The following is a 12,574-nucleotide window of genomic DNA, read 5'->3' as shown; positions in this document are numbered from 1 at the left end:
TTTTTTTTTTTGAGACGGAGTTTTGCTCTTGTCGCCCAGGCTGGAGTACAGGGGCGTGATCTCGGCTCACGGCAACCGCTGCCTCCTGGGTTCAAGCGATTCTCCTGCCTCAGCCTCCGGAGTAGCTGGGATTACAGGTGCCCGCCACCACACCTGGCTTAATTTTTGTATTTTTGGTAGAGACACGGTTTTGCTATGTTGGCCAGGTTGGTCTCGAACTCCTGACTTCAGGTGATCCACCTACCTTGGCTTCACAAAGTGCTGGGATTACAGGTGTGAGCCACTGCGCCTAGCCAGTTGTTTTGTCTTTTTGTCTTTTATTTGAATGGAATCATGTGTGTACATTTTATAACTGCCTTTTTTTTTTTTAAGACATGGTCTCACTCTGTCACTCAGACTGGAGTGTAGTGGTGCCATCACGGCTCACTGTGGCCTTGACCTCCTGGGTTAAAGTGATCTTTTTGTCTTAGCCCTAAGTAGCTGGGACTATAAGTGCGTGCCGTCACAGCCGGCTAATTTTTTTTTCTTTTTTTTGAGACAGAGTCTCGCTTTGTTGCCCAGGCTGTTGGAATGCAATGGCTTGATCTCAGGTCGCTGCAACTTCCGCCTCCCAGGTTCAAGCGATTCTCCCGCCTCAGCATCCCTAGTAGCTGGGATTACAGGCACCCGCCATCATGCCCAGCTAATTTTTGTATTTTTTGTAGAGACGGGGTTTCACCATGTTGGCCAGGCTGGTCTCGAACTCCTGACCTCAGGTCATCTGCCCGCCTCGGCCTCCCAACGTGCTAGGATTACAGGCGTGAGCCACCGTGCCTGGCCTCAACATTGTTTTATGAAATTCATCCATATTCTTGGATGTACTTGTAGATTGTTCATTTTTATTGCTGTATATCATTCTGTTGTTTGAATATTTTATGTATGTTTTCTTTTCTTTAATTTTTTTTTTTAGAGATAGGTACTACTCTGTCACCCAGGCTGGAAGTTCAGTGCCACAATCATAGCTCACTGCACCTTGAACTCCTAGGTTCAAGTGATCTTCCCACTTCAGCCTCCCCAGTAACTGGGACTCTAGGTGCATGCCACAATGCCTGGCTAATTTTCATTTTTATTTTATTATTATTATTTTTTTAGAGACGGTTTTCACTATATTGCCCAAGCTGGTTTTTTATTTCTGGGCTCGAGCAGTCCCTCCTTGATCTCTCAAAGTGCTGGAATTACAGGCATGAGCCTCCTCACCTAGTCTGCTTTATGTTTTCTTTATCCATTCAACTCTTTGTTTTGTTTTTTTCTTTTTGCTTCCTTGTGCCCATTGTTACCCATTCAATTCTTCTTCTTCTTCTTCTTCTTTTTGAGACAGAGTCTTTTTTTTTGAGCCAGAGTCTCACTCTGTCGCCCAGACTAGAGTGCAATGGTGTGATCTCGGCTCACTGCAACCTCCACCTCCTGGGTTCAGGTGATTCTCCTGCCTCAGCCTTCTGAGTAGCTGGGATTACAGGTGCGCTTCACCACTCCCCCGCTAATTTTTGTATTTTTAGTAGAGATGGGTTTCATCATGTTGGTCTGGCTGGTCTCAGAAGTCCTGACCTCATGATCCGCCTGCCTCAGCCTCCCAAAGTGTTGGGATTACAGGCATGAGCCACCGTGCCTAGCCTTTTTTTTTTTTTTTTTGATGTGGAGTTTTGCTCTTGTCGCCCAGGCTGGAGTGCAATGGTGCAATCTCGGCTCATTGCAACTGCTCCCTCCTGGGTTCAAGCGATTCTCCTGCCTCAGCTTCCCAAGTAGCTGGGACTACAGGCACGTGCCACCACGGCTGGCTAATTTTTGTATTTTTTTTTTTTTTTTTTAGTGGAGACAGGGTTTCACCATGTTGGTCAGGCTGGTCTTGAACTCCTGACCTCAAATGATCTGCCTGCCTTGGCCTCCTGAAGTACTGGGTCACAGGTGCAAACCACTGCACCTGGCCCCATTCAATTCTTGATGAGCATTTGGATACTTTTCAGTTGTGGGCTGCTCTGAGTGGTGCTGCTGTGAACATTCTATAGATTTTTTGCTGAACATGTGTACTTCTTTTTCGTTGGGTGGAAATGCTAGCTCATAAGATTAGGCATCCTTAAAATTCTTTTGAAATACTAAATTTTTTATTGTGAAACATAACACAGACACATGACTAAAGACTTCTTTATTTGATTTAGCAAATGGTTTTTGTGTGGTGTGTGTGTGTGTGTGTGTGTGTGAATCTTGCTTCGTCGCCCAGGCTTGAGTGCAGTTGTGTGATCTCGGCTCACTGCAACCTCCGTCTCCTGGGTTCAAGTGATTCTCCTGTCTCAGCCTCCTGAGTAATTGGGATTACAGGGACACACCACCATGCCCGGCTAATTTTGTATTTTCAGTAGAGAGGAGGTTTCACCATGTTGGCCAGGCTGGTCTTGAACTCCTGACCTCAGGTGATCCACCTGCCTTGGGCTCCCAAGGGGCTGGGATTATAGGTGTGAGCCACTGCATCCAGCCTCACTTTGGCAAATGGTTTTAAAATGGACATGTAATTTTTCTTATTGCATATTCTAGACCTTCATTACTGTGTAGGTTATAAGTAGTAGTGATAGTCAACATCTGTGTCTTATTTCTGAACAAAACAGGAAAATGTTCAGTATTCCTTCATTATCTATGAGGATAGTTATAGGCTTTTCATAGAAATATTTTTTAGGTTAAGGAAATAATTTTCGTATGTTTTCTGAGTTTTTTCATATATTGAATTTCATCAAATGCTTTTTCCTATCTCTATTAAGATCATGTTTTTTTCTTTCATTTTGTTAATGTAGTAAGTTTCATTAGGTTTATTGAGATATAAAATAAAATGTATCTGATGAGTTTTGAAAAATACGTACAGTTGGGCCAGGCGCAGTGACTCACGGCTGTAATCCCAGCGCTTTGGGAGGCTGAGGCAAGTGAATCACCTCAGGTCGGGAGTTCGAGACCAGCGTGAGCAACATGGAGAAACCCGGTCTCTACTAAAACTACAAAATTAGCCGGGCGTGGTGGCATGTGCCTGTAATCCCACCACTTTGGGAGGTTGAGGCAGGCGGATCATCTGAGGTCGGGAGTTCAATACCAGCCTGACCAACATGGAGAAACCCTATCTCTACTAAAAATACAAAGTTAGCCGGGCGTGGTGGCACATGCCTGTAATTCCAGCTACTCAGGAGGCTGAGGCAGGAGAATTACTTGAACCCAGAAGGCGGAGGTTGCGGTGAGCCGAGACTGCACCATTGCACTCCAGCCTGGGCAACAAAGAGCGAAAACTCCGTCTCAAAAAAACAAAAGAAAGAAAAATATATACAGTTGTGTTAACTGCTACCACAACCAATGTGGAACATTTCTGTCACCCCAAAAGTTGCCTAATTCCCCTTTGCTATCCCCCTTCCTCAAACATTGGCAACCACTGATTTCTATTTCCATAGTTTTGCATCTTCTATGCAAATGTTCTATACTGGTTATACTGTCATATAATATGTGTCCTTTTACATCTGGTTTCTTTCACTTGGCATAATGCTTTTGAGATTTATCTGCTTTACTGTTGGCTTTCTGGGCTAACAATGTTCTATACTGGGTATACCGTCGTATGTGTCCTTTTACATCTGGTTTCTTTCACTTAACATAATGCTTTTGAGATTTATCCACTTTACTGTTGGGTTTCTGGGCTAAGTTCCTGGAGCAGCTATTTTGGAATTCTGGTGATGCTCTTGGTTTATTTGCAGAAGAACAAGACAATGAAGAAAGTGAGAAAAGGAGAAAAAAGAAAAAGGGTACCAAGAGGAAACGAGATGGAAGGGGTCAAGAAGGGACCTTGGCATATGACCTGAAACTGGACGACATGCTTGACCGTACCTTGGAGGATGGTGCCAAGCAGCACAATCTAACAGCGGTCAATGTCCGAAACATCCTTCATGTGAGTAAGACTGGGGCAGCTATGTAAATGGAAGGGAACTTTTTCATGGAAAGCATATAAAAATGTTCAGCAAATTCTTGACTCTTGATATGTGAATTACCGATTTTGTGGGTTACCTGTGACAGAACATTTTACGTTTTTACATATTTAAGATAGCTTTCTCCTTGCACTCAGTACAAGTTTGAAATATGAACACATGTTAAAGAAGAATTTAATTGGAAAGATAAACTGTTCCTGTTTCCCTCCACTGATTTTCATATTTACTGTATTGTTTAGCAGATTCAGTGTTGATAATGTTCGTAGTGGGTTTACTCTTGTGGGTCGATATGTCTAAAAAGATGCCTGGTTAATAGTTCATTGCACTTTGTACATATGTAAATACTTTTCTTGATATGTAGCAACACAGCTATTTGCAGAGCCTTTGCTCTTTGTTACTCTTTCTCTTAAGCATATAGTTACTTACCTCAGGATCTCCTTTTATGTGAGCCATTCCTGTTCTAGTAGCAACTAATGAGATTGGTTCATTTGCTGCTACATTGTTTGAAACTGTGTGGTTCTGGCCAAAACTTCTGCCTTCTTTGCTTTCAGTTGCCTTGCTTTACCCCAGTCTGATGCTATTCAAGTATATGGTTCTCATTTGTCCTGTACATAGGTCTAATAGTTACATGGAGAGATGAGTATTGTCTAGGTGACAAACCCTTGTTGCATAAAGTGAAATTTCATCTTTCTCCAGGAAGTAATCACAAATGAACACGTGGTAGCTATGATGAAAGCAGCCATAAGTGAGACGGAAGATATGCCAATGTTTGTGAGTAGTTGATTATCACTCTTTTAATGTCTTGGAACAGAGTTATCTGTAAACTGGCTAAGGGTAGGAGGTCACTTAGGAGTTTGTAAACAGTTTGGCAGCTGGGGTTACAGTTAGCATCTCAAAACATAAGAATTACGTGGTAATTTTTACTTATTTTGTTATTTTATTATTATTATTATTTTATTTTATTTTTGAGACGGAGTCTCACTCTGTCGCCCAGGCTGGAGTGCAGTGGCACGATCTTGGCTCACTGCAAGCTCCGCCTCCCGGGTTCAGGCCATTGTCCTGCCTCAGCCTCCTGAGTAGCTGGGACTACAGGCGCCTGCAACCACGCCCGGCTAATTTTTTGTATTTTTAATAGAGACGGGGTTTCACCACGTTAGCCAGGACGGTCTCGATCTCCTGACCTTGTGATCTGCCCGCCTCAGCCTCCCAAAGTGCTGGGATTACAGGTGTGAGCCACTGCACCTGGCCTTGTTATTTTATTATTATTATTTTTTTAGAGACAGGGTCTTGCTCTGTCATCAAGGCTAGACTCAAACTCCTAAGCTGGACTGAGCGATTCTCCCAGTTCAGCCTCTTGAGTAGCTGGGACTACAGGAGCATGCAACTATGCCCAGCTAATTTAAAACAATTTTTTTGTAGGGGAGTGTCTCACTATGTTGCTCAGGCTGGTCTCAAACTCCTGGCCTCAAGCCATCCTCCCACCTTGGCCCCTAAAATGCTAGGATTACAGGCACGAGCCACCTCACTGCGCTGTGATTTTTATTGAGTATTTCCTTTCTGTTTTTTTCTCCTTAGGAGCCTAAAATGACACGCTCTAAACTGAAGGAAGTAGTGGAAAAAGGAGTGGTAAGTATTCTGTTTTTTTGTTGGTTGGTTTTTTTTAGCTTGGTAAATAGGATCTAATTCACCCACAGGGAAAAATATAGGAAAGATTGTGGTCTGAATTTGCCTCTTTAAAGAAATATTTTTTTTTTTTTTTTTTTTGAGACGGAGTCTCGCTCTGTCACCCAGGCTGGAGTGCAGTGGCGCAATCTCGGCTCACTGCAAGCTCCGCCTGCCGGGTTCCCGCCATTCTCCTGCCTCAGCCTCTCCAAGTAGCTGGGACTACAGGCGCCCGCCACCACGCCCGGCTAATTTTTTGTATTTTTAGTAGAGACGGGGTTTCACTGTGGTCTCGATCTCCTGACCTCGTGATCCGCCCGCCTCGGCCTCCCAAAGTGCTGGGATTACAAGCGTGAGCCACCGCGCCCGGCCTAAAGAAATATTTGTAAAAGACAGTAGAATTGTTTCTACATGATCATAAGCTATAATGATCATAGTTTATTTTAGTAGATACGAAGCATTGCTTTTTGGAATTGCTAGATAGATAACCATTTGGAATGGTTGAAATCAATGGGTGAGACCAGTTTTTCTCTTTGTGTTACAACACATGTTGCAAAGTGTGTAGTATTTTTCATAGTGTGTTCCAGGGGCCAGTTGCATAAAAATCACTTTGGTGTGGGATCCCTCAGTCATGCTTATTAAAAATGCATACTTTTGGCTGGGTGTAGTGGCTCATGCCTGTAATCCCAGCACTTTGGGAGGCCGAGGCAGGTGGATCACTTGAAGTCAGGAGTTCGAGACCAGCCTGGCCAACATAGTGAAACTCTGTCTCTACTAAAAATACAAAAATTAGCTGGGCGTGGTGGTGTGCGCCAATAATCCCAGCTGCTTGGGAGGCTGAGGCACAAGAATCACTTGAACCCGGGAGGCAGAGGTTGCAGTGAGTGGAGATTGCACCACTACACTACAGCCTGGGCAATGGAGTGAGACTGTCTCAAAAAAACAAAAACAAAAAAAATTTCCATACTTTTGGGCCCACCCTAGACCTGAGAATCAGGACCCATGGGCAGGGCCTCGGAATATGCATTCGCAAAAACACAACAGTTAATTCTTTTGAATACTAAAGTGTTGAGAACCACTTGAAGACATCTGAAGTATTCTGGTACAGCAAGCTCTTTGGTGCTTGGAGCTATGCTATATCCTTCTTAATAAGCACTTGACTAGTTTGTGCTTACAAGGCAGGTAATAGTCATGAGGGAGTTCATTATATTTCTGATAGTAAGGAAGATTTGTCTTACAGACTGAAAATATGTATCATAGGTTTTATCTGTCCTGGTTTTATTCCTTGGAGACTGATAGAAGAAACAGGTCTAGGCTGGGCGTGGTGGCTCATGCCTGTAATCCCAGCACTTTGGGAGGTGGAGGTAGGAAGATTGCTTGAAGCCAGGAGTTCAAGACCAGCCTGGGCAACATAATGAGACCTTGTCTACAAAAAAAAAGCAAGAGAAGAAATTGGTGTATTCTTCCACATTACTTTTCCTACAGTTGAAGAAAACTAGTGTGTCATTTCATAACATTCATTTCTTGGCTATACATTCCCCAGTTTCTCCCCCCGCCTTTTTTTTGAGATGGAGTCTTGCTTCATTGTCCAGGCTGGAGTGCAGTGGCATGATTCTGGCTCACTGCAACCTCCGCCTCCCAAGTTCAAGTGATTCTCCTGCCTCAGCCTCCTGAGTAGCTGGGATTACAGGTGCATGCCACCATGCCCGGCTAATTTTTTTGTATTTTTTTTTATTTTTAGTAGAGATGGGGTTGCACCATGTTTGGCCAGCCTGGTTTCAAACTCCTGACCTCAAGTTATCTGCCCGCCTTGGCCTCCCAAAGTACTGGGATTACAGGCATGAGCTACTGTGCCTGGCCTTTTTGTTTTGAGATGGAGTCTCACTCTGTCACCTAGGCTGGAGTGCAGTGGTGCGATCTCAGCTCACTGCCACCTCTGGCTCCCAGGTTCAGGCGACTCTCATGCCTCAGCCTGCTGAGTAGCTGGGACTAGAGGCATGCACCACCACACCCATCTAATTTTTGTAGTTTTAGTAGAGATGGGGTTTCACCATTTTGGCCAAGCTGGTTTCGAATTGACCCATGTGATTGCCCACCTTGGCCTCCCAACGTGCTAGGATTACAGGCGTGAGCCACTGTGCCTGTCCCATATCCTTTTAAAAGTATGCCAAAAGAAGATTCTACTGAATCAGATGTGGTTTGACTAGTAGTTAGATTATCTCCACAGTGTTCCAGATTACATATTTCTCCTAATGTAGCCTAAGGTCAAATTGACCCTTTTTTTGGCAGTCACATCACTTTTTTTGGTCTGGTTGACTAACCCTTGTTGCATAAATTGAAATTTCATCTTTCTCTAGGATGTGTTCACAAATGAATAGGTGGTAGCTATGATGAAAGCAGCCATCAATGAGGAAGTTCTATGAAGTCTACTTGACATATAGAATATAATTAACATGGCTGTGCGCGGTGACTCATGCCTGTAATCCCAGCACTTTGGGAGGCCGAGGCAGGTGGATCACCTGAGGTCAGGAGTTTGAGACCAGCCTGGCCAACATGGCGAAACCCCGTCTCTACTAAAAGTACAACAATTAGCCAGGCGTGTGGTGGGCGCCTGTAATCCCAGCTACAGAGACAAGAGGATCACTTGAACTCAGGAGGGGGAGGTTGCAGTGAGCGGAGATCATGCCACTTCACTTCAGCCTAGGTGATAGAGCAAGACTCTGTCTTAAAAAAAAAAAAAAAAAGAATATAATTAACATTAATTCTTTATTTGATTTGGGGAAAAAAATCCAAGGAGATAATTAGGCTCTGGATTATGTTTATTGGCCATGAATATAGATGTGGAGAAGTTGGGCCATCCAAGACTGTATGGTTTACGTAGGAGAGGAAGTATTAAAATGTAGACCTCTTGCTTCTTAATTCTTTCTTTTTTTTTTTAAGAGACTTGCTCTGTTGCTCAGGCCAGAGTACAGTGGCCTAATCATAGCTCACTGCAGCCTTGAACTCCTGTGCTGAAGGGATCTTCCTGCCTCAGCCTCGCAGACAGCTAGGCCTACAGGCATGTGCCACCATGCCCACCTAATTGGTTTTTTTGAAACATTCTTTTGTAGAAATAGGGTCTTGCTGTGTTGCCCAGGCTAAACTCAAACGCCTGGCCTCAAGTGATCCTTCTGCCTTGATCTCCCTACATGCGGGGATTACAGGCATGAGCCACTATACTTGGCCTTCTTAATTCTTACTAGACTGACTCCAGGACACTTCTGAATGCTGGCTTGCCTTTCTAATGGATTTGGCAGTAGGTAGGAAAGGGAAATGGGCCTGAATCACATCATTCCCTTTACCCTATATTGGTCCCACCTACACAGCACTAGATAAATGGTCAGAACATAGGGCTGATTTGATTTGAGAAGCTAAGACTCCTTTTAGAGACAGAACCTAATGGCCAGTTGGCTTTTGTTCATAAGGTGATTTTGGTTGGGTTACACTTAAATGGTCAAGAAATTATACATCCTCAATGGCATTTTATCAGCAGTATATAAGAACTTTAAAAAAGTTCTTTAGGCTAGATGTGGTGGCTCACACCTATAATCCCAGTGCTTTGAGAAGCTGAGGTGGGAGGATTGTTTGAGCCCAGGATTTTGAGACCAGCCTGGGAAACCTAATGAGACTCCATCTCTACAAAAAATTTAAAAAATTAGTGAGGCCTGGTGAGGAGGCATGCCTGTAGTCCTAGCTAATCAGTAGACTGAGGCAGGAGGATCGCTTGAGTTCAGGAATTTGAGGCTGCAGTGAGCTCTGATTGTGCTACTGCTCTAGCCTGGGCAACAGGGCAAGATCCTGTCTCAAAACAAAAACAAGAAAAACTTTACCCCTAGCTCTTATAAAAATTTTCAGACATTCAAAAAGTTGAAAGATTGTTACAATGAATCTAAATTCCAAGGGTAATATTTTGCCATATTTGCTTTATATCTTTCTGTGTTGTTTTTTCCTGTACTATTGGAAAAATAAGTGTGGACAACATGAAACTTTGCCCTAAATCCCCTGGTAAAAGCTTTTTTTTTTTTAATAAAAAAAAAAAGCCCATAGGCAGAGCAGGGCCACCCCATAGACAGAATAGTCCATAAAAGCTTTTCATGGCTGGCTTTTTGGAGTTGTACTTACGGTGGATTCATGTAACTGATTACAAAAATATATTGCTGTTAAAAGACTACTGTAACCAAAATATCTTAGGTTTGTGTAGTATAATAATTTATAAATAGTTTTCACATCTGTTGTTCCATGTAAACCACAGCCGTGATATGAACAAGGTAGACATTGTTTTCTTCATTTATAGAAAGAAGTGAGGCTTACCAGGTGTAAGGCAGAAATGCTAATAACAGTAATAGATTCTTTCCTGGTTTCCTTCTTTCTAACTCTGACAAATAATTGAGAGTATACCCTCAGGGATAATCAACACCTCTAGATCACTGCAGTTACTTGTTAAGTATATGGCTGTTAGTGATGGTACAGCGGAAGTAAACATGAAAAACAATTATTTCAGTTAAGATAACTTAATTATTTATATTCTTTGTTGGTAGGTAATTCCAACATGGAATATTTCACCAATTAAGAAGGCCAATGAAATGAAGGTAAACTTGGAAGAAATAATTGTTATTCTTTTCCAGAAAGACTTCATCGGTTTTGAAACTTAAGTACTTCCTCTTTAACTTTTCTTGATCAATCTTTGTTTTAATTCCAGCTTTGTTTTTTTCCATTCTATTACTCTTAGGTTTGCATCTCATGGAATTCACTTTAACCTCTGCCTCGTGTTATTTGCTTTAGCTGTACATTATGCTCTTAGGATTTTTTTTTTTCTGCCCTGCTTCTTCCCCTTATTTTCCAAATACGTATGATTTGTGTTTCCCATTACTTCGTTTCTTTCTAATTGTACTAATGTAGCCTCCTCAGTTTGTGGATATCCACCTTGAAGAAGATGATTCCTCAGATGAAGAATACCAGCCGGATGATGAAGAAGAAGATGAAACTGCTGAAGAGGTCAGTGAATGTTAGTTGGTAATATTTGTCTTAATAGAGCAGGGTATACTTTGCTTCCTTAGTAATGTCACTTGTAGAGAGGATTGAGACATGGTTCTTTTTTCAGCTCATTTCTGTGCTTTAAGCTGTTTTTCTGCCCTTTATACTCCCTTAATTTTAAAATTTGTTATATTATGAAATATAGCATAGAAACATGCATAGAATAAAAATGTATAGCTTTGGTTATTATAATGCAAATCCTCATGAAACTCATAGCAAAGTCAAGAAATATAACATTACTAGGACACCCCCTGTATACCCTCCCCAGTCACAATCACCTCCCTCCCCCTAAAAATAACCACCACCCTGCCTTTTAGTAATTATTTCTTTGCTTTTCTTTATAGTTGTATCACCTCAATATGTATCTGTACACACTATAGTTCAATTGTTACTGTTTTGAACTTTATATAAATGGACCCATGTTTATATGTTTTGTTCCTAGCTTTTTAAAGTTCAGCATTATGCTTTTGAGATTCATTTATGCTATTGGTTTTAGCTATACTTTGTTCACTTTCATTGCTGTGTTAATGTGTTCTTTGAATTGTTCTGTAAAAGGATTTTAGACCAAGGCCTTACACTTTGTAATGCAGATTAGGATAGTGGTCTGATCCCTGTCCCCACCTTTAGGATTTTTTTTTTGAGTCTCCTCTGTTGCCCATGGAGTGCAGTGTGTGATGTTGGCTCACTGCCATCTCCACCTCCTGGGTTCAAGCGATTCTCCTGCCTCAGCCTCCTGAGTAGCTGGGATTACAGGCGTGCGCTACCATGCCTGGCTAATTTTTGTATTTTTAGTAGAGATGGGGTTTCACCATGTTGGCCAGGCTGGTCTCGAACTTCTGACCTCAAGTGATCCACCTGCCTTGGCCTTCCAAAGTGCTGGGATTACAGGCATAAGACACTGCACCTGGCCTTTAAGTTTCTATTTAAATTTTATTTTCTGTTACTGTAACTAGTTGAGTGATGGATTTTATTTTATTTATTTATTTATTAATTTTTTTGAGACAGAGCCTCGCTCTGCCACCCAGGCTGGAGTGCAGTGGCGTGATCTCGGGTCACTGCAACCTCCATCTCCTGGATTCAAGTGATACTCCTGCCTCAGCCTCCCGAGTAGCTGGGATTACAGGTGCACGCCACCACGCCCAGCTTATTTTTGTATTTTTAGTAGAGACGGGTGTTCACCATGTTGGCCAGGCTGAGTGACTGATATTTTATGATTCCTTCTCTTGAGATACTTCAGACTTTGTGGAATGAGGTAGGGGCATAAATATTAAGGTGAACTGGATTTATTTTGTAGAGCTTATTGGAAAGTGATGTTGAAAGCACTGCTTCATCTCCACGTGGGGCAAAGAAATCCAGATTGAGGCAGTCTTCTGAGATGACTGAAACAGATGAGGAGAGTGGCATATCATCAGAGGTAAATCGGCATCATACAAAAGAGATGTTAGACATAACTGTCTAAGTAGATTTTTTAGCTGTATAAATAGATTATTTATCCATGGTGATTCTGGGCTGTCACCCTTTTTCAAAGTTTCTTAAGTTAGTAAACAGTTCAGAGAAGGCTGTAACTCAGTGATAGCCAAAGAACTTTCCTGAGTTCTCATTAAGGGGCCAAAAATGTGCAACTAGCAGAGTTTCTTTTCTCCTACCCTTCTCTTCTTTCATATCTGTGCTTTTTAATATTGTCCTAAAGCCATTGTTATTAATTTCCCACATTTTGGTAAACTAAGTAGCATTCTGTTGACTTCTCTAGAAACAGGATGAAAGCTAATTAGATCAATACACTTGGTGTCTTTGTTTTTATGTACCTCTAACTAGAGAAGAGAAAGGACAATGGTGTATGGAAAGTCTGCCTTTTT

At 42.2% G+C, this 12,574-nt stretch overlaps 1 protein-coding gene across 14 annotated transcripts in view; it reads left to right on the top strand.

Annotated features, from left to right (window-relative positions):
• GON4L (gon-4 like) overlaps positions 1 to 12,574 on the top strand; it is a 114,530-nt gene that overhangs the window by 35,015 nt on the left and 66,941 nt on the right. For 12 of the 14 annotated variants that reach the window (XR_010117594.1, XM_063626700.1, XM_063626708.1 and 9 more), the window contains 6 exons: positions 3,756 to 3,946; positions 4,680 to 4,754; positions 5,559 to 5,609; positions 10,223 to 10,273; positions 10,584 to 10,679; positions 12,013 to 12,132. Coding sequence is in view for 13 of the 14 variants with exons in the window: in XM_063626700.1 (XP_063482770.1) it covers positions 3,756 to 3,946; positions 4,680 to 4,754; positions 5,559 to 5,609; positions 10,223 to 10,273; positions 10,584 to 10,679; positions 12,013 to 12,132 (584 nt within the window). In the remaining variant the exon portion in view is untranslated. The remainder of the gene's footprint in view (positions 1 to 3,755; positions 3,947 to 4,679; positions 4,755 to 5,558; positions 5,610 to 10,222; positions 10,274 to 10,583; positions 10,680 to 12,012; positions 12,133 to 12,574) is intronic. The other 2 variants (XM_063626704.1, XM_063626703.1) reach the window with 1 other exon arrangement.

The sequence above is a fragment of the Symphalangus syndactylus genome, chromosome 12 (genome assembly GCF_028878055.3).
Source record: "Symphalangus syndactylus isolate Jambi chromosome 12, NHGRI_mSymSyn1-v2.1_pri, whole genome shotgun sequence".
Classification (NCBI taxonomy): Eukaryota; Metazoa; Chordata; class Mammalia; order Primates; family Hylobatidae; genus Symphalangus; species Symphalangus syndactylus.
This window is presented reverse-complemented; position numbering and strand designations above follow the sequence as displayed.